Source organism: Peromyscus leucopus, chromosome 7 (genome assembly GCF_004664715.2).
Source record: "Peromyscus leucopus breed LL Stock chromosome 7, UCI_PerLeu_2.1, whole genome shotgun sequence".
Classification (NCBI taxonomy): domain Eukaryota; kingdom Metazoa; phylum Chordata; class Mammalia; order Rodentia; family Cricetidae; genus Peromyscus; species Peromyscus leucopus.
The window spans coordinates 116,197,404-116,223,416 of NC_051069.1; the positions used below are offsets into that span (position 1 = coordinate 116,197,404).

Genomic DNA, 26,013 nt, shown 5'->3' on the forward strand with positions numbered 1-26,013 from the left:
CTCCCTGGTGCATGTCTGTGGCACGGACACCCTGCCCCCCAGACTCTATTCACCCGGGGGACTCGCTCCTGTGCCAGATGAGCAAAACCCCTGCTTCTGCTTGGCTTGGCACTGTGCCCTCCTGTCCTTCCTCAGTTTCCTTTTCTAGAGTCCTGGCTTTCCTTTATGCATGCCAGCGTTCTAGGGGAGAAGACACAGAGTCCTTATTGTCCCGTGCTGTGTCTCCATACACGATCTCTGGGCGATCTGGTGGGGCTCAGTGTGTCCTCCAAGAAAAAGGGGGCACCACAGAGATTTCCTTTGTTTTTTTCCCCCCCCTTTTCCCCCCTGGAAGTCAAACCCTGGACCTTGAGCATGCCAGCCAAGTTCTCTACCACCGAGCCCACAGATTTTCACAGTTTCTCCAGAACTGTCTCTGGTCTCTGCACTGTTAACACTGGCCCTTCCCGTAGGTGACTCACAAAGCCACCGGCAAAGTGATGGTCATGAAGGAGTTAATACGCTGCGATGAGGAAACACAGAAGACTTTCCTGACTGAGGTGAGAAGTGGGTTTGGACTTTCCATCAGGCCTACGTAGCTACTTGAGGGGCTGAGGCAAGAGGCTCACGTGAGCCCGAGAGCAAACCCAGGCCAGATGTGGTAACACGAGGGAGGCCCTGTCCAAAAGAGAAAGTGGAGTGTGGGAAGTTGGTTGTCTCTGTTGTAGAAGGGAAAGAAAACTTGGCTGCCAGACCTAGTAGCCCAGGCCTGCCGCTCCAGCCGCCCAGGGGGCTGAGGCCGGACGATTGCAAGTTCAAGGCTAGCCTGGGCAACATAATGAGGTTATCTCAAAACAGAAAATAAAAGTGGGGAGGGACTGGAGAGATGGCTCAGCAGTTAAGAGCACTTGTTCACACGGAGGACCTAGGTTCTGTTCTCAGCACCTACATGGCAGCTCACAACTATCCCTAAGTCCAGTTCTAGGGGATCTGATGGCCACACTGACCTTCTCCAGCACCCAGCGCACACGTGGTACACACACATACATGGAGGCCAAACACTCATACACATAAAATAAGTTATAAATGAATAAGGGTTGGGCTAGGGAGTCACTCAGTAACTGAGTGCCAGCAAAGCAGGCACAAGGCTCTGAGTTCAAGAGACAGAGGAGAGGGGAGAGACAGGAAGCAGGGATGGGGTGGGGGAGAATGAAGGGGAAGAGAGAGAAATTTAGTTTCAACCACCATTTTATTTATTTATCTATTTACCTATTTATTTATTTAGTTTTTTTGTTTGTTTGGTTTTTTTTTTTGTTTTTTTGTTTTGTTTTGTTTTGTTTTGTTTTTCGAGACAGGGTTTCTCTGTAGCTTTGGAGCCTTTCCTGGAACTCACTCTGTAGCCTAGGCTGACCTTGAACTCACAGAGGATCCGCCTCTGCCCCCTGAGTGCTGGAAGTAAAGACATGTGCCACCACTGCCTGGCCACTATTTTATTTTTTTTAAAGAACTAAAGGTTGATTTTTGTCTCACTCTTTTTATTATTATTATTTATTTTATGTGTATGATGTTTTTTCTGCATGTATATATACACACCAGAAGAGGGCATCAGATCCCATGGGACTGGAGTTATGGACAGTGAGTGCTAGGGATTGAACCGGGGTCATCTGTAAGGGCGGCCAGTCTCCCCAGCCCTCAGCCGTTATTTTAAAGTGTGAGGGAAGATCCAGGTGTGGTAATGCACACTTTTTATCCCGGCACCCTCAGAGGCAGGCAGATCTCTGAGTTCAAGGCCAGCCTTGTCTACATAGTGAGCTCCAAGCCAGCCAAAGATATATAGAAAGACCTTGTCTTTAAAAAATAAAAATAAAAAAGAGGGGGCTGGAGAGATGGCTTAGCAGTTAAGAGCACTAGCTATTCTTCCAAAGGACCTGAGTTCAACCCCAGCACCCACATGGCAGCTCACAACCATCTGTGACTCCAGTTCTAGGGGATCCAACACCCTCACACAGAGTATATACAGGCAAAATACCAGTGCACATTAAATAAATAATTATTTTTTAAAAATAAATAAAAAAGAGCTGAGTGGTGGTGGCACATGCCTTTAAAGAAGCAGGCAGGTAAGTTCGAGGCCAGCCTGGTAACAGAGCAGGTTCCAGGACAGCCAGGGCTATGCAAAGAAACTCTGTCTCGAAAAACCAAAATAAGTAAGTAAATAAGTAAGAGGGAGAGACAGAGAAAGAGAGAGAGAGCGAGACAGAGAGGGAGAGAGAGGGAGGAGAGAGAGAGAGAGAGAGAGAGAGAGAGAGAGAGAGAGAGAGAGAGGAAAAGAAAGAAAGAGAAAGAAAGAAAGAAAGAAAGAAAGAAAGAAAGAAAGAAAGAAAGAAAGAAAGAAAGAAAGAAAGAGAATGAGAGAGAAAGAAAGAGAGAGCGAGACAGAGAGAGAGAGAAAGAAAAAGAGAGAGAAAGAAAGAAAGAAAGAAAGAAAGAAAGAAAGAAAGAAAGAAAGAAAGAAAGAAAGAAAAGAAAGAAAGAAAGAAAAGAAAGAAAGGAAGAAAGAAAGAAAAGAAAACGAGTGAGTGGAAAGTCCCTTCTCCATTGGCATCCATGAACACTTGCTAAAGACAGGACTAGCCAATGTAAGGGTGCAATTCAGGTTATGGGGTGATGGGCATGAACACACCAGTTTAAAAACATGCTGTTAGGATCACCACCAAGAACACTGAAGTGGGCTCCAGGGAACAGATACCCATCCCGTGCACATCTGCTTTCTACGGCCCCTCCCTCCTTCGGGAGCTGCAGCTGGGGACACCAGTGGTCCCGGTGTCTCCTACTCCGTCACCACAGGCCTTTGTCTCATTCTTGGGCCCTCCTGCCCTAGTTCCCAGAGCACCTCCTAGGAAAGCAAGGCCCAGGGTGTAAAACCTAGGAGGCTGTCCCGTTTGTGTGATGGTCTTCTCCCTGTCCCCCACCCTCAGGTGAAAGTGATGCGAAGCCTGGACCACCCTAATGTGCTCAAGTTCATCGGTGTTCTGTACAAGGACAAGAAGCTGAATCTGCTGACAGAGTACATTGAGGGGGGCACACTGAAGGACTTTCTGCGCAATGTGGTGAGCACGTGATCCCGTAGTCACGAAGAGCCTTGGTGGGTTATCAAAGGGACACCTGTGCCCATTACTCTGGAACCTTGAGGGTCAGAGGGACCTTGCTTTGCCCTCAAAGGAGTATACTGGGAGGGACTGGAAGGTTTCTATGGCACACATGCTGACCTATGGAGTCCATACCATGAGCTGGAGAGGACACCTCTTATGGACATTTTCCTACCCTGCAGGACCCGTTTCCCTGGCAACAGAAGGTCAGGTTTGCCAAAGGCATCTCCTCTGGAATGGTGAGTCCTACCAAAAGCCTTGCACATGGGTAGAGCAAGGGGCAGGGATTGTGGGCTGCTCGGGAAGCCAGGTGCCCATCTTGTGGGACAGAACATTCAGCTGCTCTTTATTGAGTTTCTTTCAATGCCAAGGGAATTTTGGCCAGCTACTGTCTTTCAGCCAGCAATCCTATTCTCCAAGGATTCCAAATCTTTTTAATGGCAAACAAGGCATGAACAGGGCAAACCATAGCACAAGGTACCCTGACCTTGCTGTCAAAGAGGTGGTGGGGTGCTGAGGGCCTTGATAAACACAGTACCTCACTGCATAGGTAATAGGAGGAGGAAGAAACAGGTTCTAGATGAATTTGGAAGAGTGAGTCAGAAGTAGATTAAACTCTATTGACAAAGAGGCCCCAACTTTTAGTAATAACAGCAGCAAAGCCCTGGGAAGAGAGAAGAAGGTGAATGGAGAGTATTATGGGAATGAGTCCAACAGTCCTCACAAGTGACGAGTCCTAATGGATGAATGCTTCCACAAGGCAGGCACTGTGCTGAGGGATGGCACGCAGGCATGTGTTTATTCCTCCGATAACCTCTGTTTCCAGTTGAGAAGTGGGGTAGAGAGGGTCAGGGCTGGGATCCTGGGCTTGTCCGTGTGGCCCTACCCCTGAAATTTTAGCACTGCTTCTCACATGGGGGCTCACACAGTATCAGTCTGGAACAGTAGGCTGGAGGGCAGTAGAGACGTGTGTGTGTGCGTGCATGCGTGTGTGTGTGTGTGTGTGTGTGTGTGTGTGTGAGCGAGCTAAGGATTCTAGACTTGACAGGTCGTCAGGAAGACCAGGGGGTTGGAACAGAGCTGGGCTATTGCCGAGGTGTTGGGGTGGCACTGAGGAAGCCTTAAGCAGAGAGACTAGGTTCGAGGCCACCGAAACATTTCAGGTCTGTGTAATTAAAGGTAATGGCAGTGGGGCGGCAGGGTGGAGTCAGCGGAGAGACTGCTTGGCAGTGAGGGGTGGCTGTAAGGGTAGCAGTCAGGTAGCCTCATGGTCCCTAGACTGGTGACGTCACTTACCAAACGGGCTGGTTTGGGAGAGCTGCAGGTGTTGCCTGTGGAGGTTGATCTGTCAGCAGAACTTCCCATCATCTCTTGGGCAGGAATTTGGGGGTGGTCACCTAGTTATCTGAAGGGAAGGGGCAGCTCGAGCTGTGGGACAGAAGAGGTATACAGACAGTAGCGGTGTGGTCAGCATATGAAAAGATGGTTTTGTTCTGGGCAGTTGTGACCCACACCTTTTATCCCAGCACTCGGGAGGCAGAGGCAGGCGGATCGCTGTGTTTGAGGCCAGCCTGGTCTACAAAGTGAGTTCCAGGACAGTCAGAACTACACAGAGAAACCTTGTCTTGAAAAGAAAACCTTTAAAAAAAAAAAAAAAAAAAAAAAAAAAAAAAAAAAAAAAAAAAGATGGCTTTGAAAGGGCTGACCCTGTTGAGGCTGGAAGGGAAACTCAAACACACAAAGGGTCTCGGGGGAACGAACACGAGAGGTATAGACAGCCTTTGAGGAGAGGTTTGGCAGGCAGCCAGACCATGTGTTACGGCTATAGGAAGAGCTCTGTGGGCCTGGGAACAGTGAGGCCGTATATACGGGGTTAGGGAAGGGGACAGTGTCACCTTCTACAACAACAGGAGAAAGAGAAAGAAAAAAGCTTCTAAGAGTGACGAGAATGTTTAGCAAAACTAGTTTAGAAACATTTGGACAGGAAGAGGGGAGGGGCTACGGTACAGACAGAAGGAGGATGGAGTCTCAGGGGAGGTGAGTCAGGAGGTCACTTCTTCCTCATCACAGACAGGAAAGATCCAAAGTGGCTGAAGCCAGACACTGGAGGAGGAGGAGGAAGGAGCAATGTGTTTGAGGGTGCTCGCTTTAGATTGCCTCAATCTAAGTAAAAAGGATGGGGGGCGGGGCTCAGAGGCCAGTAGAGTTGAAGACTAGGGGAAACCTGGGCAGGAGCTGACAGCTTTCTGCTGGTGTTGGGACACAAGCGTGCCTGGGGGGGGGGGCGGGGAATGGGAAGCTGAACGGGCTGGGCCGGGAGACACTAGAGTGGCTGGGGGTTGGGGGAGGGGAAGCTGGGCAGGCGTGGCCTGGGAGAACGGCTCCTCGGCCCCGCTCCAGAGCCAGGGTCTGCATGGCTCCATGGTTCCCGCTTCTGTTACAGGCGTATTTGCACTCCATGTGCATCATCCACCGCGATCTGAACTCGCACAACTGTCTTATCAAGTTGGTACGTCCCACGGTCCTGGCCTGAGCTGTCTGGAGCTGTCCCTCTACCTTTAGACCAGACACACCACCTAAGGGCTTCTTCGGGTTCGGGCTTTCTGCTACCTCCAGTACCTTGTGCCCACCCCTGTCTTCCGGGAGCTCTCAAGCGAGTGCACACATGCAGGAACAGTTTACCCCCACCACCACCCCCCAGTAGCAGTCCTTGAAATCATTTTATTAAAAAGGATTAGCTTGCTTGTCTAGCAGACAGGAGGCCCTGGGCTCAATCCTTTTAGTGTGTCGGGGTGGGGTGGGGATAGGGGCTGCATTCCTTGTATATGTAGAGCTCCAGCCCATTCCTGGCCTTGCCCCGTAACAGGCCCCTCAAACGGTTGCCGGCCCCATTTTCCAACACTGACACCTGCAGCATCCTGAGCCGCAGTAGCCAGTTGAGGCCGGCATCCCTCCCCAGCCCTCAGTCACAGTTTCCAAAGCTGTGTCTCCCGCTGAGTTAGTTCCCTCTGAGCCAATCAAGAGACTCTTAACCCCCTGTCACATGACTACTCCACAACCCCCCCCCCCAAGTCTTTTGCCTGACCTTTTCTCTTAACCTGTGCTGGCAACCCCAAGTCCTTTTTTAAGAACAAGACAAAAGCCTGACCCACCTGCGTTGCGCTCACAAGGCTCCCAGAGCGTCACCTGTCCAGGGCTCCTCCCTCCTTAACTTGGAATCTGCTGTGAGCAGATACCAGACTGATAGAGAAAAGCCCCAAAGGCCCAGCCACTGCCTCTGTAGAGCTTTCTGGAGTGACCCTCCTTTGCAATGTAACTTCCCTTCCCTGGTTAGTGGCCCTTCTTGCCCATGCCCACACCCCAGGGACAGGTTAGAGAATGTTCTCCCAGGTGCTGACCTGGCCCTTATCCTGTCAGGACAAGACTGTGGTGGTAGCAGACTTTGGACTGTCGCGTCTTATCGTGGAAGAGAGGAAAAGGCCCCCAGTAGAGAAGGCCACCACCAAGAAACGCACCTTACGAAAGAGTGACCGCAAGAAGCGCTACACTGTGGTGGGAAACCCCTACTGGATGGCCCCTGAGATGCTGAATGGTGAGTTCTGAGTTCCTGGAGGGAAGAGCCAGAGAGAAGACAGGAGCCCTGTATTAAATTGAGTGCCATCAGCTGGAGAAGCCGGTCGTAAGGACAGACCATTAGAGAAAGGGGATGGGTGATTTAGCCTTGGCAAACCAGGCCTCGTAAATTCCTTCTTTCCAAACTGAGCCGTGGCAGCATGCCATCCTGGGCATCAGGTGAGGTCTGACTAGCGTTTGTCTCAAAGCCTTTTGGTGTTCCAGCTTTAGTCTGCTCTCTCCAGACCAAGAACTGAATTGTGGTGCCCCCTGGTGGATGCCGCCCCACATTCTTGAAAAGCAGTGGGTTGCCAGGCTTCTGCAATGGTTGGAAACAGCCCTTCAGTGGCTTGCCTGTGAGCCTACAGCTGGCTCATGTATGCACACTCGGTATGGACCAGGCTAGCTGTGAACTCAGAGGTCCACCTGCCTCTGCCTTCTGCGTGCTGGGATTAAAGGTGTATTCTACCTCGCCCAGCTGGCCTTGAACTGATCCCCTTCCTAACTCCCAAGTCCTGGCATCAGAGGTGTTTACCTGGATGCACCTGAACCTGGGTGCAGTTCTTTATGCCATACAGTTGCATCCTGAATAATGTGTGTTACAAAGAAGGCCACCCAGGACTGGAAGGATGATTTCCAAGAGATGGCCCATCTTGGGATGCCTCTGGGGATGTCCTACCCTAGTTCTTGGCTGGGGCTTGGCTTGACCCAGTGCAGATCAGGTAAGAGACCTGACCTTAGGCCTGCTTTCCTTTCTTCCCCAAGGCAAGAGCTACGACGAGACGGTGGACGTCTTCTCTTTTGGGATCGTTCTCTGTGAGGTGAGCTCTGGCTCAGAGTCCCCAGCAGCCCTGCCTGCCTCGGATCTAGGCTTCTCTCCTAGAAGGGAATAGCTTGCCACAGAATCAGTAGTTAGCTGCAGCATAGCTCAGTATCTCTCAAAGCACTTAGTCAAGTAGACACATTAGAGAGCTTTTGTGACTCCTGCAAAGTTATGAATGGGAGAGGAGAGTCAAACGATGGTTAAAATAGTGAAAAGTTTTCTACAGAGTTGCTTCGTTCAGTAGATAGCAATAGAGTATCTGTCATCTACAGAAAATTATGCTGATGCCAATCAAACCCAGCCTCTTACCCTGTAGAGCCTTGCCCTGGTACAGGACATGGCTACAGAGGGACATGGGCAGGGTGGGATCAATGGACGCTTCCAGCTTTCGGGTACTAGTTACCAACATTGCTTCTGCTGCAGGGGGGCCTCTTCTAAACCCTCCTCAGTAACCGGATTCCCAGTGCGTGGAGAGGTCTAGATTAGCTGCATGAAGAGGCTGTCCTCTAGCGTAGATCTTTGCTACTCCTGCTTCTCTGTCTCTAAGAGCATCCCCTTCTGCCATGTGTGTGCAGCCTCTGTAGACCATCATAAGCAACTGTCTTCTTGCCCGCAGATCATTGGGCAGGTGTATGCTGATCCTGATTGCCTGCCCCGCACACTGGACTTCGGCCTCAATGTAAAGCTTTTCTGGGAGAAGTTTGTCCCAACAGACTGCCCCCCAGCCTTCTTCCCCCTGGCTGCTATCTGCTGCAAACTGGAGCCTGAGAGCAGGTTGGTGTCTCCTCCTTCCTCGCAGCTCCCAGCCCTAAGGTCCCGAGACGCTTGCTTTAGGTCATCCCAGGCCCTTTCCTGGCACAAGCAGTGGCAGAAACTTTGAGCTTGAGAGTAAACTGCTAACCGCCGAAGCCCCCTGACAGCTCTGACATGCCACGCTGGGAGGGAAAAAGAGGTAGCTTAGTAGAAAGTGAGCTGGACAAGATGGAGTCAGACATTAAAAGCAGCTGTTTAAAAAAAAAAATCTGGGCTAGGCATGTGGGTCCGTGATAGTGTTTGTCTGGAATGAGTGGGGCCATGGGTTCAGTTCTCGCCTCCGGGAGTGGAAGACAAGAGGAAACCACGGGGACTGGTGGTGTGACTGAGGGGCAGAAAGGACTTGCCGGACATGTGCCAGCTCCTGGGTTGCACCCCGAGCGAGCACACGTGAACAGATGCTCCACTCACCCGCACACCTTCAAAACACATAAAAATGATTAATTTTCTATCGTGGGACTCTCATCTCAAAAATTTGCTTATAATTGTTAAAATAGGGGCTGGGGTGTAGGTCAGTAGTGTTGTACTTGGCTAGAATGCATGAAGCCTTAGGTGTGATCCCTAGCATTGTATAAAATCAGGCATGGTGGTAAACACCTCTGGTGCCAGGACTTGGGAGTTAGAGGAAGGGGATCAGTTCAAGGCCAGCTGGGCGAGGTGGAATACACCTTTAATCCCAGCACGCAGAAGGCAGAGGCAAGTGGACCTCTGAGTTCACGGCTAGCCTGGTCCATACCAAGTTCCAAGACAACCAGAGCTACATAGTGAGACCCTGTCTAAAGGGGGAGAGGGTGGGGATATCACTCTGTACAGCACATGCCTAGACTATCCAGGGCCCTGGGTTCTACCCCCAGTACCACATAGGCAGGTGCACACCCCCTACACCTGAAGAGGAGGTACTTAGGGAAGGACCATGGTGCCTGTACATAAAGCATCTAACTTTGAATAATAAAAACAGACTTAGAAGCTGCCTTAGTTACTTTTCCTTTGCTATGATAAAACACCATGACCACGGGGTGGTGGTAGCACACGCCTTTAATCCCAGCACTGGGGGAGGCAGAGGGAGGCGGATCTTTGTGAGGTCGAGGCCAATCTGGTCTACAGAGTGAGATCCAGGAAAGGCGTAAAGCTACAGAAACCCTGTCTCGAAAAAAAAAAAAAAAAAAAAAAACCACCATGACCAAGGCAACTTATAAAAGAACGCTTTTAGTTGGGGGTTTGCTTACGGTTTCAGAGGTGAGTCCACTGTCATCATGGAGGGGAGTGTGGCGCCAGGCAGGTAGGCATGACACTAGAGCCTTATCTGATCCACAAGCAGGGTCTGGCTCGGGCTTTTGAAACCCCAAAACCCAGTGACACACCCGCCCCAACAAGGCCACACGTCCTAATCCTTCCAGAACAGTTCCATCAAACATGGAACTACTACTAACTGTGGCTCCTACTAACTGTGAGCCTGTGTGAGCCATTCCCTCTCCCTGCCATAGGAGCCAAGGATGCGGCTTGGGGATAGCGCTCTTGCCTAACATGGGACAGGTCGTTGGGTCCTCCCATCCCTGCCACATGTCCTTTTGGGGAGCCTCACAATCTTTCTGTTGTTTGCAGATTTGTTTTTGAGATAGCATCTCATGTAGTCCAGGCTAGTTCAAATCAGATATATATAATTGAAGATGACCTTGAACTTCTGACCGTCTTCTACCTCCTACACGCTAGGACAATAGGTGTGCACCATTATGGCCAAATTAAAATGCTGAGAATTGAACTCAGGGCTTTGTGGGTGATAAGTAAGCACTGTACCAAGGGGGCCACATCACCAGCACCCAAATTTTCTTTTAATAAGCACAAAAGTCCAATCCTACCTTTGATTGTTGCCTGTACTCTTAAGACAAGAAAGGACTTCTTTTCTCTGTGCATGTTTTTGCCTTAAGCCAGGACCTCTAGCCCGGCTAGACTCCTCACAGTGTTACCTTTCATATTTACAGCAAGAGGCTAAATTGTTTGCCTGAGGTCATAGAACCAGGAAATAGCTGAGACCCAGGCCCACGTCCTCCCTTCCACGCTCATCTTCTTCTCCCTCTCTCTTGTCGTAGACCGGCCTTCTCAAAGCTGGAGGACTCCTTTGAGGCACTGTCTCTGTACCTGGGAGAGCTGGCCATCCCGCTGCCAGCAGAGCTGGAAGAACTGGACCACACTGTGAGCATGGAGTATGGCCTGACCCGGGACTCGCCACCCTAGCCCTGGTCCATCCCCCTGCAGGGGGACAGTCCACGGCCAGCATTGCCCCCTCTGCGCCCTGTCCTTGCTAGGAGCAGGACTGTCTAGGCTTCCTGTGGATTGACGGCTTGCTTAGAAGCAGAATAAGCCATCCCTACTACCTCCCCAGGAGGCGTGCGGGTGCAGGGCAAGTTCTCCACAGGTGCTGGGGCCTGTTACTGTGTAAATCCGACACTCGCCTGAAAGCTGTGAAGAAGATAAAAGAGCCTGGATTCTAGACCAGGAGTCTGTTACTAGGAACCACTTGGGACCTTTGTGGCAGTGAGATTCTGGGAGGCTGTAGCTTTACACTAATCAACATGGCCTGGGCCTGCTGGGCAGGATGACAGAATGAACTGGCCGGAGGGCTCTGGAGTCTCTGGTCCAGCGCGGTGCAGGACTCCAAGCGGTAGTGAGTCACAGAACTGGGAGCTTCAAAGCACGTGGAATGACAGTAGTGATTTCTCCTCCCACTCCAGGCCCTGCCCTCTGGAGCAGGTTCTGAAGAGTCTCTTAGTATGTGGTGGAACCCACAGGATCCAGAAAAAAGACTGGTTTCTGCTCACCAGCCCCAGGGCCCACATCAGAGTGTGGGAGTTTCCACTTCAACACCCTGTCTCAACAAGCGGTCCCCCACACAAGCCCCGAGAAGCCGGGGCTGGAAAGAGAGCGCTCCTGCCCTTTACAAAGCCCCATTCCTGGCTGCTGGGTTCAGTCAAAAGCTCAAGACATTGTCTGATGCTAGATGGGTTCTGGAGGCCAGTGTGGTCTGTCTCAAACCCTGGGTCTCAGCAGGGAAAGGGGAGTCCCGTCGGTTCCTTGGCATCCTTGTGGCAGCTACTGCACATCTCTGGCATGTCTGGTCCAGGCAGCAACTTGGGACAGGAATTGTTGGCTGTTGAGTCCCAAAGCTGAGATATGACGAGAGCTCCCTGAGCTGGGCCCTCTTGATTCTACCTCCCTTGTTGCTGGTCCAGCTCTTACTTCCTGAGCCACACTCCGGGGCCACGGGCATTGGAACCCCTCAGGGCACCTTCCACCCCTGGCTGCCACGTGTCCAGGGACTCTCCAGCTCACCAAGGTTCGCCATCTCCTAAGTGGGAGCTCACACCGTATTTAACAACTTGGGATTGGGTTTGGTTATAAATACAAGGTATGGTGGGTTGTTCCGGTGGGGGGATTGGGAGAGTGATTGCTGTTCCTAGCTTCTATCTGTTGGGTGAGATGTGAACTATTGTATATAGACAAGATGAATTGTGAGGTGGGCAGTCAGCTCTGGCCACCTGCCTTGCTATGGAGACTGCACCTGTGTGTGGAGTTTGCCAACTTGCTGTGGGGGATCCTGAACTCCCGGCATGGGTCAGCTTCCTGTGACTGGCTACGCTCGAGCTGTCCCAGCAAGTGTGGGAGTGGCGGGCCTGCTGGGCCATGAAGCAGACTAAATAAATTAAGCAGTTAACATAGTGATGAGACCGAGAGTGGAAAAATAACTTAGGGCCTGACTTACAGAAGCATGGAGGAGTTGGAGAGATTAAGCCGTTCAACGCAATTACTGCTCTTGCAATTACTGGGACCAAGGTTCCCAGCATCCACATGATGGCATATAACCATCTGTAACTCCAGTTCCAGGGGTATTCAGCATCTCTTACGTCTGTGGGCTCCTGCACACGTGTAGTACACATATATACTCTCAGGCACTTACATTCACATCAAATTTTGTTTAGAATTTTTTAAAGAAACACGGTCATCTGTCCACCATGAGGCCCAAGCCACGTAAGTCCTCACATCAGGGAGTTCTCCGTCTCCAGTCTAATCCCCTTCCCTAGATGGCAAACCTTCAGAGGTCATGCACAGCCACTCGATGCAGCCCCCTCTGTGGAGCAGGTCGATGACCTTATTTTAGCCCCACAAAGCTATTAGGCCTGGCTCTCAGCTGCTGACCTAGTCCTCAGGGGCCTTCTGCTTCCAAAGCTTCTACACCAGACTACTGGGCCAAGTGATTCCACTGTTTGGTGAGGTCCTGGGCACAAAAACAAACCTACATCTGCCCAGTGTGGCAGTCTGTTTATAAACCTGCACTTGAGATGCAGAGGCTAAAAGATCACCGTGAATTCAAGGCCAGCCTAGTCTTCTTAGCATCGGGCCAGCTAGGGCAACAGCCAGAAATTTTTCTATAAACCTAAAGATAATTTCTCCTAAGCATCATGTGGTTGAAAATTTCCGATTAAGAGTGGAATCTAGCCAGGCAGTGGTGGTGCAAGCCTTTAATCCCAGCACTCCGGAGGCAGAGGCAGGTGGATCTCTGTGAGTTCGAGGCTAGCCTGGGCTACCAAGTGAGTTCCAGGAAAGGCGCAAAGCTACACAGAGAAACCCTGTCTCGAGAAAAAAAAAAAAAAAGGAGTGGAATCTAGCCCCTATATAAACAACTGATGACCTGAGGTTCCCATTGCTGAAAACATTTAGAGCAATGTCTGAGCATGGGCAAGGTCACCCCGGCTGGATATACCTAGAACTTAACCCGTTACTGAGGTCCACCGCTAAAACTTGAAGACGCCCCACACACTACTCAGCCCTTCCCAGCTCAGTGGCTTCCCTCCTAACCCTAGGAACAACCTGCAAGAACCATCCTCAGCCCCAGGCAGCCCATCTACCTGTTTCTCCTTCGGCTGCCTGCGTGGAATTGCCAACTGCCCTTGTTTCTAGTCCCCAACAAAAGCTGTTGGGAGGGTTCATCCTAACTCCTCTACCTTGGAAAGAACACTAAAGGAGAGAAGATTTAAGGGATCAAATTTGTAGTTTCAACCTTAAGATATTCATGGTGACCTTGACAAGGGGTGGTGGTGGGGGGTGGATGGGGAGGCTGCAGTTCGTAGCAGTTCAGCTCTTACTACCTCCCAGTGACTGGGCCACTGTGTTCGAGAAGGCATAGGTATGGACAGGTACTGGGGGAGCATTCCCAGCACCACAAAAATGTGGCAAGCGGAGTTGTGTTTTGTGTTTATATAAGTCAAATGCAGAGCAATTTCCCACAGTCAATACACAGGTGTCAGAATGAGGTATATAAAACATACACACAGAGAAGAACTTTCATAGAAAAGTAGGAAGTAGTACTGTTCTCTTTCCCATAGTCACTTCCACCATGGGAACCCTGAGGTCTAGGCCCCCTCAACAGCTGGCTCCAGGCAGCAGCATGGGGAAGGGAGTGGACCCCACCCACCCTCTCTGTGTTGGGCAGTAGAGAGCGCCTGGCTGGGGACACTGCTAAGGCCAGGAGGCTGGGGACTCCCGGCCATCCAGAAATTGCTTTGATCTTGGGCAAGACGCTTTCCCTCTCTGGAGACCCTGAAGGTCCTTCCCAGCGCTTGCTTCAGTGATTGTTTTGTGCACGTTGCTAGCCCAGCCCTGTGGAAGGCACTGGCCTGGAGGCCATCGGGCTGCTGTGAGCCCCTCCGTGCCTTTGTTACCGGGCCTCTGGTCTGACTGTGTGATTCCCATGGGCGGGCTGGCTATTCTCTTATCAGCACAAAATGGAGAGGTTCCTATCCACCCCTGAAGAGACCATCTGAAGACCCAAGTCTGAGGCTGAAGACAGAGGTGGGCCCTTCTCCTGTGTCTTCCTAAGCGGAATGTTTAGTGCAATTCTGCCCTTTCTTTACAAAGCAGGAAGAGTCCCTTGGGCCCAGGCCTGGCCCACAGTTATCAAGGCACATCACTGCCAGCAAGCTGGGGCACAGCCAGTAGCCCCCATCTAGAATCCATTTGCAGTTCTGACTGTTGTATAAATTCATTTCTGGTTCTCAGAAGTCAGAGGGGACCTCCCATCCCAAATACTATATATATATATATATTTTGTTTTTAATGCTGCCTCATGCATGACCTGTTTGACCTTAACTATGAATAACAGTATACGCCACTCAAGTTCCTGGGTGACAAATGGGAAGGCAGAGGCTGAGGCCACCTTAGGTGTACAGCACCTTCGGTGTCTCCCTGGTTCAGGCAATGTGGAAGCCCTTAGGTGCCACAGCGCCACCGTGGCTACTGTGCCGGTCACCATCCACAGGCAAATCCTGCTCCAAGGGATAGAAAAGAGCACTGAGGGGCCCGACCCAGCCTCCTCACACTCACCCATGATGCCACTTGCTTCTGCTTCTGTCATGAGGAGTCGCAGCTCCCGCTCAAAAGAAAAATGGGATAGGGTTTCAACCACAACACAAAATGTAGCTCCTCCCAGCTGCAGGAAGGTAGCCTGTCCTGTACCAGTGTCTGCAGGGGCACCTGCCCACCGAAGGGGCTCAGGCCCCAGGGGTGCCAGCCTGGCCCACAAGGAGGGTGCTGCCCTCCTGAGGGTCAGCAGGAGTCTGGTTGCTGTGTACAATGATGGTCTTTTCGTCCGTCGTCTCACAGGTAGGGTTGGTGAAGGCAGACAGCGGCAGGGTGATTCGCTGCATCTCCCTCTCACACACTTTCTGCTCGCGTTGCTCTTTCAGGTCCTTCCCCCTGTCAAGAAGAGAAAACACTCAGGGTGTGCTTCCATCATGGCTTTGCTCAATTAACTTCCCAAAGCTGGAGCAGGAGCTCACCCTGGTGATGAATCACCTGACCAAGCCCGGACTAACGTCCCCCCAGGCCCAAGACATGAGCCAGCCATCGTCCAGGCTGCCTTACACTCCACAAGGCATCGCTGCTGGCTCTTGTCTCTGTTCCCCACTGTAGGGTGGGGATGGCTGCTATATGAGATCCAATGAGGACGGTGTAGAAGAAAGGAACAGAAAGCAAGGTGGAGCTTTGTTTTCAGCCCAGGGATCCCAGAGACCCAAAGAACGACCCGAGCTTCATCCCTAACCAAAGGAATTGTCCAGAAAGTGGACCAGACCATCCTGCTATAAGCCTGCCTTCTTGGGCTGGTGAGATGGCTCAGCCTGTAAAGGCACCTACCACCAAGCCTGGTGACCTGAGTTCAAAGGTGAACCCATCTCTCAAGCTGCCCTCTGACCTCTACACCTGCAGCAGCAGGCAGGCACCCTCTTCATCACTAAACAAGTTTTTGATTTAAAGAATGCCTTCTCATCCTATAGTCCTGGAAAGTGGGAGCCCAGGCTGGAAACGAACCATTCCCAACCCATGCAGAGGCAGAAGGGGTCAGGGCTGCATAGAACAAAGGAAAACAATGAAATGTTTTCAAACTTCTCAAATTTGTCAATGCCTTTGATTTCTCCTGATGCTCAGTGACCCATCCGAGCCATAGTGCTGCTCTGCTTATATAGACTACTCACTCTATGCCCAGGATGTATGTATGTATGTATGTATGTATGTATGTATGTATGTATGTACAAATGAATCATCTCACTTCATTCTCTCTTCAGCCTGAAAACTTAGTTCTTGTTCATTTTATAAACAAAGAAATGGTCCAGAGCATTTACAGGATGCTCTGAGGATGCAGGATAGGCTCCAACAAGTTTATTGTGCTCTGGCTGCTGCTAAGAGAAGTTGTGACCCAGAGTCAGCCCCTAAGGCAGACACGGTGGTACAGGGATTCAAACTTGGGTCTTTTTTTTCAAGATAGGGTTTCTCTATATAGCCCTGGCTGTCCTAGAACTTGCTCTGTAGACCAGGCTGGCCTCAAATTCAGAGATCCTCCTGCCTCTGCCTTTAGAGTGCTGGGACTAAAAGCCTGTGCCACTACTGCCCAGCTTCAAACTTAGGTCTTCTAACTACACATGTAGAATGCTTCCCAATGGATCCCTACCCTGCCCCCCAACACACACACACAATGTCCAATAGACTGCATGCCAGAACCAGTCCAGAACCCAAAGGCAGATCCTTTGAAACCAACATCCTGGGCTCAGCTGCCAGGAAAACCCTGTCAGAGGGAGATATGATTAAAACAACACAGGACGCTGGAGTAGAGGCCAGAGCAATGCAGTGGAGGGAGTGATCTTCCAACGAAACCACCACAAATCTCAATAAACCTGAGAGTGGGACGGCCCCCAGAGGGACTGCAGGAGTGGGAGGATGAGGAAGTCAGCACAGGTCCCCTCTGTCTGCTCAAGAAGAACACACTGGGGCTGGAGAGATGGCTCAGAGGTTAAGAGCACTTCTTCCAGAGGTCCTGAGTTCAATTCCCAGCAACCACATGGCGGCTCACAACCATCTGTAATGAGATCTGGTGCCCTCTTCTGGCTTGCAGACATACATACAGGCAGAACACTGTATACATAATAAATAAATAAATCTTAAAAAAAAAAAAAAAGAATAACACACTGGTGTTCACTGACAGTTGCAACAACAAGGCCCAGGGCCAGGTGAAGGGCTTCAGCAGGCCCTGCAATGTGGTGCTGGAGAATGTGAGGTAGATGGGGACCCCAAGAGCAACAAGGGCAAGAAGTCATCCCAGCCAGTCAACAAGGCCAGTACATCTCCAAGGTGGTCCTGCCCAATGTGTACTGTGAAACCCACTCATCACAGCAAGGAGAGCAGGGGCCTCTTCCCTCCACGAGAACCTGCTCCCTGCCCTGCCCAGACCTCCCCTCCAGCTGAAACAAAACACAGGAGTCTGGTTCAGATCTCAGGGACATAGCTATGACCAGCTGTGGTCTGCATTCATCACGTGATGAACAATGATAAGAGCTGGAGAGTGGAGTTCTGGAGGTCAAATGCACAGGAACCTCGGGCTCTCTTTTAATTAGCCAGCTCTCTTGACTCCTGAGTAGCCTCGCTCCAGTCAGCCTGTTTAATGCTTGGCAAAACAGCTCTGTGCCTGGGTTTCTTCACCTGCCTCGAAGATCATTGAAAGAATGTTAACACTAGTGCATGAGCTCCCGGGTTATGATCATTTGCCCTGACTCACAGGGCAACATGGCCTTCATCTCCCTCAAAGACCTCTCCTAGTACCTAGCCAAGACAAGAACTCCCCTGACTTAGTGATACCCTCCTCTCTGGGTCTTAAGTTCACCATCGTGAGACAAGAAGTTGGGGCATGATAATCTCCAGAGCCCTGGATATTCTGTCAGAGTGCCCTACCTGAGATATGATCTGATCCCAAATGTAAGGTCACAGTAGGCTCATCCTCCTACAGTCGCTGGGGGACAGGGGCAACCAAGTTCCTCAACATGGAAACCCAGGCCTAGCCCATCTTTCCCCCCCTTTTCTTTGTTCGTTGTTTTTTTGAGAAAGAGTTTTTCTGTGTCATAGCCCTAGCTGTCCTGGAACTCACTTTGTAGACCAGACTGGCCTTGAACTCACAGAGATTGTCCTTCTTCTGCCCCATCCCCAAACACTGGGATGAAAGGCATGCGTCACTAAGCCTAGCATCCATTCTTGCATTACCATCTGAACTGGGTATCAATTCCCACAGCAGAAAACCTCCCAGAGTACCCACAGGCAAAAACAGATCCACATTCATGGAGAGGGTCGTCTAGAATAACCATCCCCTCCCTCATACCCTGAGTCACCCATCAGCTGTGGTTGGCTGCCCTAGGGAAGGAAACACCTATCTGCATAATAAAAAGCCCTGCTCTTCAAGACTGCTCACGTACAGAAACATTTGGAAGGTCTGGGTTTAATTTTAGTAAAGGATCCTCCTCCCTGAGCTAGCAGTGATTTACAAAAATGAAACATTTGAGTATCTTTTGCCAGAGGCTAAAATTCAAAGTCTACAAGAAGGCTGGAGGAAGAAGGCAACCAGGAACCCATGACTTCTGGAATACCTGACCAAGGTACCGGGAGTGTCCTGTCACCCAGGAAGAGAAGCACTACTACATCTTTGATGGATGCCACACACTTTACACATGCACTGTCCATTTCCTACATGAAGAAGCCTTGCTGGCCTCAGCTCCCTCCTTCATGAAGGAAGCGTGTGTCTGTAACCTGCTGAGCAGCTGATAACTGTCAGGCCTCATCACACACAAGCCTAGAGGGGTAAAATCAATTTCTATTAATGGGGAGACAGGGCCGGAAGAGCAACCAAGGGTAAAGGAAGCAGACACTGTGACTAGTCTGGATTGGCCTCATTCATTTAGGAGCCTGGAAGCATGCCTGACCCCACGTGCCTGCTGTGAGTCCTGCCTGGGAATCCTAGAGATGAAGTGGCTGATGCTGCCAGGCCTGCTAAACTGACCATTAGTCGGCCCAGCACCCTCTCACTGCCGTGGGGGTGGGGGAAAGTCGGGCTGTTGTCGGGCAGCCAAGACAGAACAAAGGCTTATTCACCGATTCAGCTCCTCTCCCAAGGGGGTGAAATGGTGTTGACTTACCGTTTCCCTCCCTTTTTATCAGCATAAGAACTCCCTGCAGAGCTAAGACAGCCCTCAGCAGGGTCAGGGAGCTGCCCCGTCCAGGGCCTGGCTGCACCTCGTGGCCTAAGTTACTAACTAGGACAAAGACCCAGCTAAACTAGTTCCCTTCTACTCCCACCCTGAAGCCCTTCCTCCCAGGGGGACGCCTGATGCCTGCCCACCCTTCCCGACTCTGGGAAGCTCCCTCCATCAGCCAAGCCCCAGGTCCTGTGGAATTACCCCGACTGCTCTGGGGTCAGACATGCAAGCCGGGCTGGCCAGAGAGAAGAGATGGGAGGAAGCAGAGCTACCTGCCTCTGGCTCCTAACCCCAAGGTTATGGAAACCATGGAGACCTCTTCAGGGCAGTGCAGGTTTCTTCAATGACTACTCTGAGCTGCTGCTGTTTTTCCAAGTCAGGAGCCATGCTGTGCCACCCTGCTGCTCTGGGCGAGTTTCCCAAGGTGGCTGTCGTACAGACATACAACAGTATACCCAAAGCACACCAGTTCCATCCTCGTGAGACCTAAGTGCCAACTAGTATCATCTCAGACCTGAAAAGGCCGAGAAGAGGTCGACGAGGGAGAGAAATGTTAAGCCGAGAGTAGAGCTAGGATTTAAACCAAGCAATGTGTCCTCTTTTGTCCTCTAAAGAAGTATCGGGGCTGGGAGGGTCAGCAGAGCTCACTCCCTGGTGAGTACGTTGAGGCCCAGACAAGGTAAATAATTTGCTGTGTGCGGATCCACAAGTGGAGGGAATTCCAGAACAAGATCTTATTTCTTTTGCTTTCTAACTCTATCATGTTTTGAGAAGTTTCTCTTTTTCCTGCTGCCCCAAGTAACTGAAATTTAGATGAAGCTCCCCGGCTTTGACAGACTTTCTGGAGAGGACTGACAGTCTTTAGATATAGCTTCCTGTCCAGCCAGACATGGTGGCTCATGCTTCGTACCTGTAATCCTAGCACTCAGGGAAGTTGAGGCATGAAGACCAAGAATTCCTGGCCATGGCTGAAGAGATGGCTCAGCAGTAAAGAGCATCTGCTGCTCTTTCAGGGGACCCAGGTTTGATTCCCAGCAACCACACGGCAGCTCACAACCCTCCAGGTATGCACATGATGCACAGACATACATGCAGGCAAAACATGCACACACATAAATAAGAGAGCGAGTTCCTAGCCAGCCTGGGCTACAGAGTGAGAACCTATCTCAAAACAGAACAAGAAACACACACACAACAACAGCAACACACGGTCTAGTCTGGGCACCTGGGACATGGTACTTTAACTCTCCTAGGCCTCGGCTCCTCATTAGGAAGAGCCTTGGGCAAGATCAGAGAAAGGGCCTGACTTACCAAGAAAGCATGACACAAAGAGCTGTTATTGAGATTTGTGTCTGATTACTGTGCAGCTGCTTACATACAATACTTTTGGGTGGCTGGATGAATGGGGAGCAAGATCCCCATTTAACAGGCAAGATGCCCACCAAGCAAAAGCTGCCTGAAATGGCATTCACCTTCCAGTTCTTGCCCTGACATCTGTCCCCTAATGGTGGGGAGAAGGTGGCTCGGAGCTTGTTTCTAACCCACATGTGGTTTCCTGTTGAACAGGTTGTTCTCAGAGCATGTTTGCTAAGGAAAGGGGTGGTCCGAGGTTAGAGACAGTCTGGTGACTGCCTTCCCCAAGTTTACAGGAAAGTAATCTCAAGGTCACATGGCAGTCCCATGACAGCCTAAAAGAGAGGAACGAAAAGAACAAAAAAAAAAAAAAAAAGACCTGGTTTCTACACTGGGCACCAGCTGAGCTTAGAATTAAGAGCAGTTACTTTGAGCACCTGGAAGGTCTGGAAACTGTCACGTATTGGATGACAGCCAAATGCTGCCAGAGGCTGAGGAAGAGAAGAGTATTTCAGGGCTCGAGGCAGCATGGTTGGGTCAGTGGCTTGTACAGGCAAAGCAACTACTCTTTTTTTTTTCACCTTTTAAATGAACAAGCAGGTGTCCCTGGACCCGCATGTCCACAGTCTTTCTGTGGACCACAGCCTCGGTCTTGGGGGTCAGGATGCTCCCTCGGGCCCATGGTTTCTGACTCTGAACCTCTCTGCTCTCTGACTCGTGGACAATCAGAGAAACCAGTAAAACCATCTGCTCAAGCAAATGGAAGCCCTGGGATTCAAACCCACACAGTCAGCGGTGTCCTTCTCGAGACATCAGAGCTGCAGTCCTCATCCCTAACTCCTGACTCATGAGTAAACTGAGACCCAGAAAAGGTGAATAACTCGGCAAGTACCCATATTTTGAAGATAAGCACAACGGAGCTTTTTATGAACCCTGTGTGCCATGCATGCACGCGCTAAGCTGTCACACACAGGAATGCTTTGGACTAGTAACCAGAAGCAGCCTGCCCGGTCACACAGATGGCAGTTTGTTCCACCATATTCTGGATGTGTAACCACAGGCAAGGCACCTAGCCTTGAGTTTCTAGCCTCGAGTTTCCTCATCTGAAAACTGGGAAGGATAGCATTTGTCTCATAAGAGTGACGGTGAGGATAATCTCAGCCCTCTTGGGGAGGAAGCAGGAGGATTAAAAATTCAAGGAGCCAGGCTTGGTGTCTTTAAGCCTAGCACTCTGGAGGCAAAGGCAGGCACTTCTCAGTGAATTCAAGGCCAGACTGGTCTACCTAGAGAGATCCATGCCAGCCAGAGCTACATAGTGAGACCCTGTCTCCCAAAAACAAAACAAAACAAAAAACCACCACCACCAACAACAACAACGAAGAACTCAAGATCGGTTTTTGCCATATAATGAATTCAAGGCCAGCCTGAACTACGTGAGACCCTGTCTCAAAACAAAAAAGTGAAGCTGGGGCATGCCAAGTGTTTGAAGCAGCAGAAGCAGGTGGCACCCGTGGTTGCTGTGGTAACTATACCACACTTCCCCTTTCGATCTGCAATCCGGCTGAATCCGGGCCTCTACGAACACCCTGGGGTTATAAAATAATGGCTGAGAGGGACCTCAACACGGCTCAGCTAAGGGCTCTCACTCCTGGACAAGGCAGCCCCCTGTATCATTTCCCTTACAGGAAGGCTTCTTGGGTCCTTGGGGCTAGAAGTCCAATACCTGGTTTTGTCCAACAGCCAGTCCTGTAACAGTGCTTTTGACTCTTAGAGCCACACACCACGGATTATGAGAGGCCTGCCCCACAGGGCTTCTCCGGAGCCCTTTCAAAATAAGCATTCCTCCTCCTGCGGTCCCGCTGCAGGTCTGTCCCTGCTTTCCAAATAGCCTCTTGTACTTTCATATGGGGTAAGGAATAACAAATGGATTATTCTCTTGTAACATATTTTTTTCCTCTTCCTACCCTAAAGAACATCCCACTGAGGAAATGTAAGCCCCAACTGTGAGACTGCAAGACCAGGGGCTAGGAACCTTTTCCAGTAGCAGAATGTCTTGTTGTGACCCATGGTCTCACTCTGTAACCCAGATCGGCCTACAAACAGAGACAATTCACCTTCTGCCTACTGAGATTAAAGACCATGTCTTAGGACTGGAGAGAAGATGGTTCAGCAGTTAAGAGCCCTGGCTGTTCTTCCAGAGGACCAGGGGTTCAATTCCCAGCACCCATGGGGTAGCTCACTGTGTACTGGAGTTGGTAGCAACTCCAACTCCAGTAAATTCAAGTCCACTTCTGGACTCCCTAGGTACCAAGTGCTCATGAGGTACACAGCCATACCATTACATGCAGACAAAAAACTCAAGCAACTCCTCTTCTTCTACTTGAGACAGTCCCAACTTGTAAACCTCCTGCCTCAGTCTCTGAGTTCTGGGATTATAGCAGATGTACATCCATCACACCCATCTTAGTAGCAGAATTTTAAAATTCACAAAATGAATCTGGTCCCCTTCAGAGCATGGTGAAATGTACTCATAAATCCCATTAAAGAGGTGCAGGCAGGAGGATTATGAGTTTGAGACTCTTCCTTCAAGGCCAGTCTGGGTTACAGATGGAGACCTTGCAGGGGAGGGGTATCAGTATCCAAGTCCTTACCCTAGCTGTCTGAGATCACCTGGTAGTGACTAAAACCAAATCTCTACTCTTGAGCTGGTTTTTCTTCCTTCAATACCTTACTTCCTTTTGGAAGTCACCAAGAAATTGACCTGATATTGTGTCTTTTCCTTAGCCCTATTCCAAGAGAGCCAGGAAGAGAAACTACTCACCTCTTGTAAGTGTAGCCCAGGATGATGCCAACTCCAATGGCAATGATGATCACCATCATAGTAATGCCCAGCACATAGCCTGTGGGGGACAGGACACAGGGGTCCTATTAGCCACTCTCCAGACAATCAGCAAACGACATCATCTGATGAATTCCAACAAAGGCAGTGGGTCGGGGGAGGGGGCAACCATACCCAGAGTTCCCAGGTCCTTCTTCTCCTTGGAGTTCATCCTCACACGCTGACTGATCCCAATCACTGGCTGTACCTCTGCTGCCTCGCTCCTGGCCGGCAGGACATTAGCAGGAGGGAACACCTGTGCCTCTTCGTCATCTGGTGCCTCAGACTTCTCTTCCGGCTGTGATGTAGAAGCTGCTGGTGCTTGGGAAGTGGTGTCTGGAGGTGAGGTGAGAAAGCGCTCTCATCAGAGCCTACCCAGAGTGCATTCTACTTCTGAACCTGACCTGAGTGTTGGGGGCATTAGAGAAGGGGGTCCACCCTAAAATGCCCCCCTAGACTGAAATCAAACCCTGTCCCAGGCCAGGAGTGGTGGTGAACACCGAATTGACGAACTAGAGAGGCAGGGGCAGGAGGATTTCTGTGAGTCCCAGGCCAGCCAGGGTTGCACAGTCAGTCCCTGTCTCAAAAACAGAAAGGGAAAAACAACTCCCCTGCCTGCCCCAGGGGCAAGATCAGACCTGAAAGGGATGGGATGGGATGCAAGGCAAATGTGAGGAAAGCATCTTATGGAACAGCCTCTCCTGCCTCCCACTTTGCCTCTTCAAGTCCTTACTATCTTCCAACACCCAGCTGGATTTGCCAGAGGATTTCTCCAGAGGGTTCCCCGTTTTCACATCAGGAGACAGTCCACACTGAGCTCGAGATTCGTGCCAATCACAGTGTTAAATGCTTGACCTTGATCGCTTCATTTAATCCTAGAGAACTGTCTTAGTTATCTGAAGTCTAAAAGCTTTGGATACAAATCTGGACACCCCCATGGCCTCTGACAGGTCTCCCAACTTCTGGGTGACTCAGTTCTTTCACACTGCTTCTTCCCGGAGGTTGTGAGCACGGAACCCGGCTCACAGCAGACGGTACACACAGCAAAAGGCAGCGGGGCGCTGGGCTTTAGAAGCAAGCTGCCTCCCACCGTTGTTTACAAGTGCTCGCGGAGGATGAGCTCACTCCGAATGCCGCGGCGGCCAATGGGCTTTGGGCTCCGCGGCCTGGAGATAGCTCTGACCAATCGGACGGCGCGAGGACGGAACGGGGCGGGGCGGGCGTCGAGCGGCCGCACGTGCACGGCGGGTGGAACCGCGGCTGCTAAGCGCCCGGGGCTGGCGTCCCCTCCCCGGGGTCCAGGGTGGTTACCTGGACAGCGCACGTCCTCGCAAGGCCGCTTCTCGGGGACGCCGCTCTCGCTGCTGATGTAGCACCAGGGCCCACGCGGGTCCCGGTCCGGGTTCCGGCAGTAGTTGTGGTTGCCAGGGCCTGAGGCGGAGAGGAGAGACGTCAAGGGCCGCGGCGGCCGCCGCCCTCCAACCCCGCCCGCCCGCCTCCCCCGGGGCGGACACTCACTGGGCTCGGTGGGCGACTCGCGGCCGCCTTGCGCGGTCAACCAGTTGAGGCAGCGGAGGCCCGGCGCGGGCGAGGGCTGGTCCTCCCGGTACAGGTGGCCGTTGTCCCAGAAGCAGCCTGCGAGGAAGAGGACCCGCCCGGGACCCTGAGTGCGGCTCTCTGGCCTGGCGGGGGGCAAAGCCCCGTGGACCTCAGAGTGAAAGTGGAGAGTCGTGGCATGCCCCTAGCGGCGTCTGATCCACAGACAACACTCAGAGGTTTAGCTTTTTTTTTTTTTTTTTTTTTTTTTTTTTTTTTTTTTAAGCCTGCACAAGTGCAAGGTTAACACTCTTGGACTTGGGACCACTATGGAGGTGCAGGAAGCCTGGCTAAGGTCGGTCTGTGGAGATAGCGAGTTTGGTTCTGGGCAGTCAAGACCTGGAAGTCATCCCAGTGTTGAGAAGTCAATGTTACATAAACTTGATGTTCCCTTGCCACGGATACGGCCACCTTCTGCTAGTTTAACAGACACCACCAGCTCCCCCGAGAATGCCACAAAAGCCTTTGATTTAGTGATTCGAGACCCAGCTGAGGGAATCTGCCCCATCTCTTCAGCTCCCACGCCTCTCAGCGGAGAGCCACAGGAGGAAGTTGGAGAGGGGAGGAGGTCTGTGCGCCCGCCACAGCAAGCCAAGGGACTTTAAAAGGGCAGGACTCTGGGGATAGAGGAGCTAACTCCCCAGCTCCATCCACTCACGGTCAGGGAAAGGGAAAGAGAAAGTGACTACTTGTCTTTGTTCTTAATGGCAAAGATGGAGCTGCAAGCCTCTAGCAAGGAAGGAGAGAGAGGGGAGAGGAAAAGCTTTCGTAGGATCACAAGAAAACAGCCAAAAGCTTTCCTTCCCTGTCAGCCCTGCCGCGTTCGGGAAACCCGGGGCTCTACCCGTTCTGCTCCATTAAGTTGCTGCAGAAAGAAAGAAAGAAATGTAATCTCACCTCCAGATCCATAGGCTCCTGCCAGAAGCATGTTGCTGAGAAGAAATGCATGTACCCAAGCCAGCAGCATCCTCGCCTCTCCCGGCTTGCAGGTGACTGAACAGCCAGTGTCCAAATGGGGTCTCCTTGGCCGCGGTTCTGCCTCCTCGTTCCCAGCCTGGCAGTCAGACCGGCCCTTGTTGTGCTCTGGTGGTAAACAGCCTCTCTTTAGAACTGGGAGCTTCCCAGCCAGCTTGCTGCAGCCGAGGTGTTTTTCAGCTGAAAGGCGCCCCCTGGGTCCTAAGCCTCCTAGACCATACCAGATCACTAACCCTGAGCCAAGAGAGGAACTCGGCCAAGTCAAGAGTGGCAGAG

The 26,013-nt window shown here is 51.2% G+C and overlaps 2 protein-coding genes across 5 annotated transcripts in view; one reads left to right on the top strand and one right to left on the bottom strand.

Annotated features, from left to right (window-relative positions):
• The window catches only part of Limk2 (LIM domain kinase 2), a 69,364-nt gene extending 57,274 nt beyond the window's left edge, over positions 1 to 12,090 (top strand). For all 4 annotated transcript variants that reach the window (XM_028870696.2, XM_028870697.2, XM_037208137.1 and 1 more), the window contains 8 exons: positions 453 to 539; positions 2,955 to 3,086; positions 3,308 to 3,364; positions 5,569 to 5,634; positions 6,543 to 6,717; positions 7,503 to 7,558; positions 8,177 to 8,334; positions 10,461 to 12,090. In XM_028870696.2, coding sequence (XP_028726529.1) covers positions 453 to 539; positions 2,955 to 3,086; positions 3,308 to 3,364; positions 5,569 to 5,634; positions 6,543 to 6,717; positions 7,503 to 7,558; positions 8,177 to 8,334; positions 10,461 to 10,605 — 876 coding nt within the window. In that variant the 3' untranslated portion in view covers positions 10,606 to 12,090. The remainder of the gene's footprint in view (positions 1 to 452; positions 540 to 2,954; positions 3,087 to 3,307; positions 3,365 to 5,568; positions 5,635 to 6,542; positions 6,718 to 7,502; positions 7,559 to 8,176; positions 8,335 to 10,460) is intronic.
• Positions 12,091 to 13,604: 1,514 nt separating this feature from the next.
• Positions 13,605 to 25,729, bottom strand: Pik3ip1 (phosphoinositide-3-kinase interacting protein 1). Its single transcript, XM_028870705.2, has 6 exons — positions 25,660 to 25,729; positions 24,685 to 24,801; positions 24,478 to 24,597; positions 23,302 to 23,502; positions 23,110 to 23,188; positions 13,605 to 15,120 (listed from the first exon to the last, which is right to left on the bottom strand). The coding sequence occupies exons 1-6, from the start codon at positions 25,727 to 25,729 to the stop codon at positions 14,916 to 14,918; spliced, it is 792 nt and encodes a 263-aa protein (XP_028726538.1). The 3' UTR covers positions 13,605 to 14,915.
• Between the last annotated feature and the right edge of the window lie 284 nt (positions 25,730 to 26,013).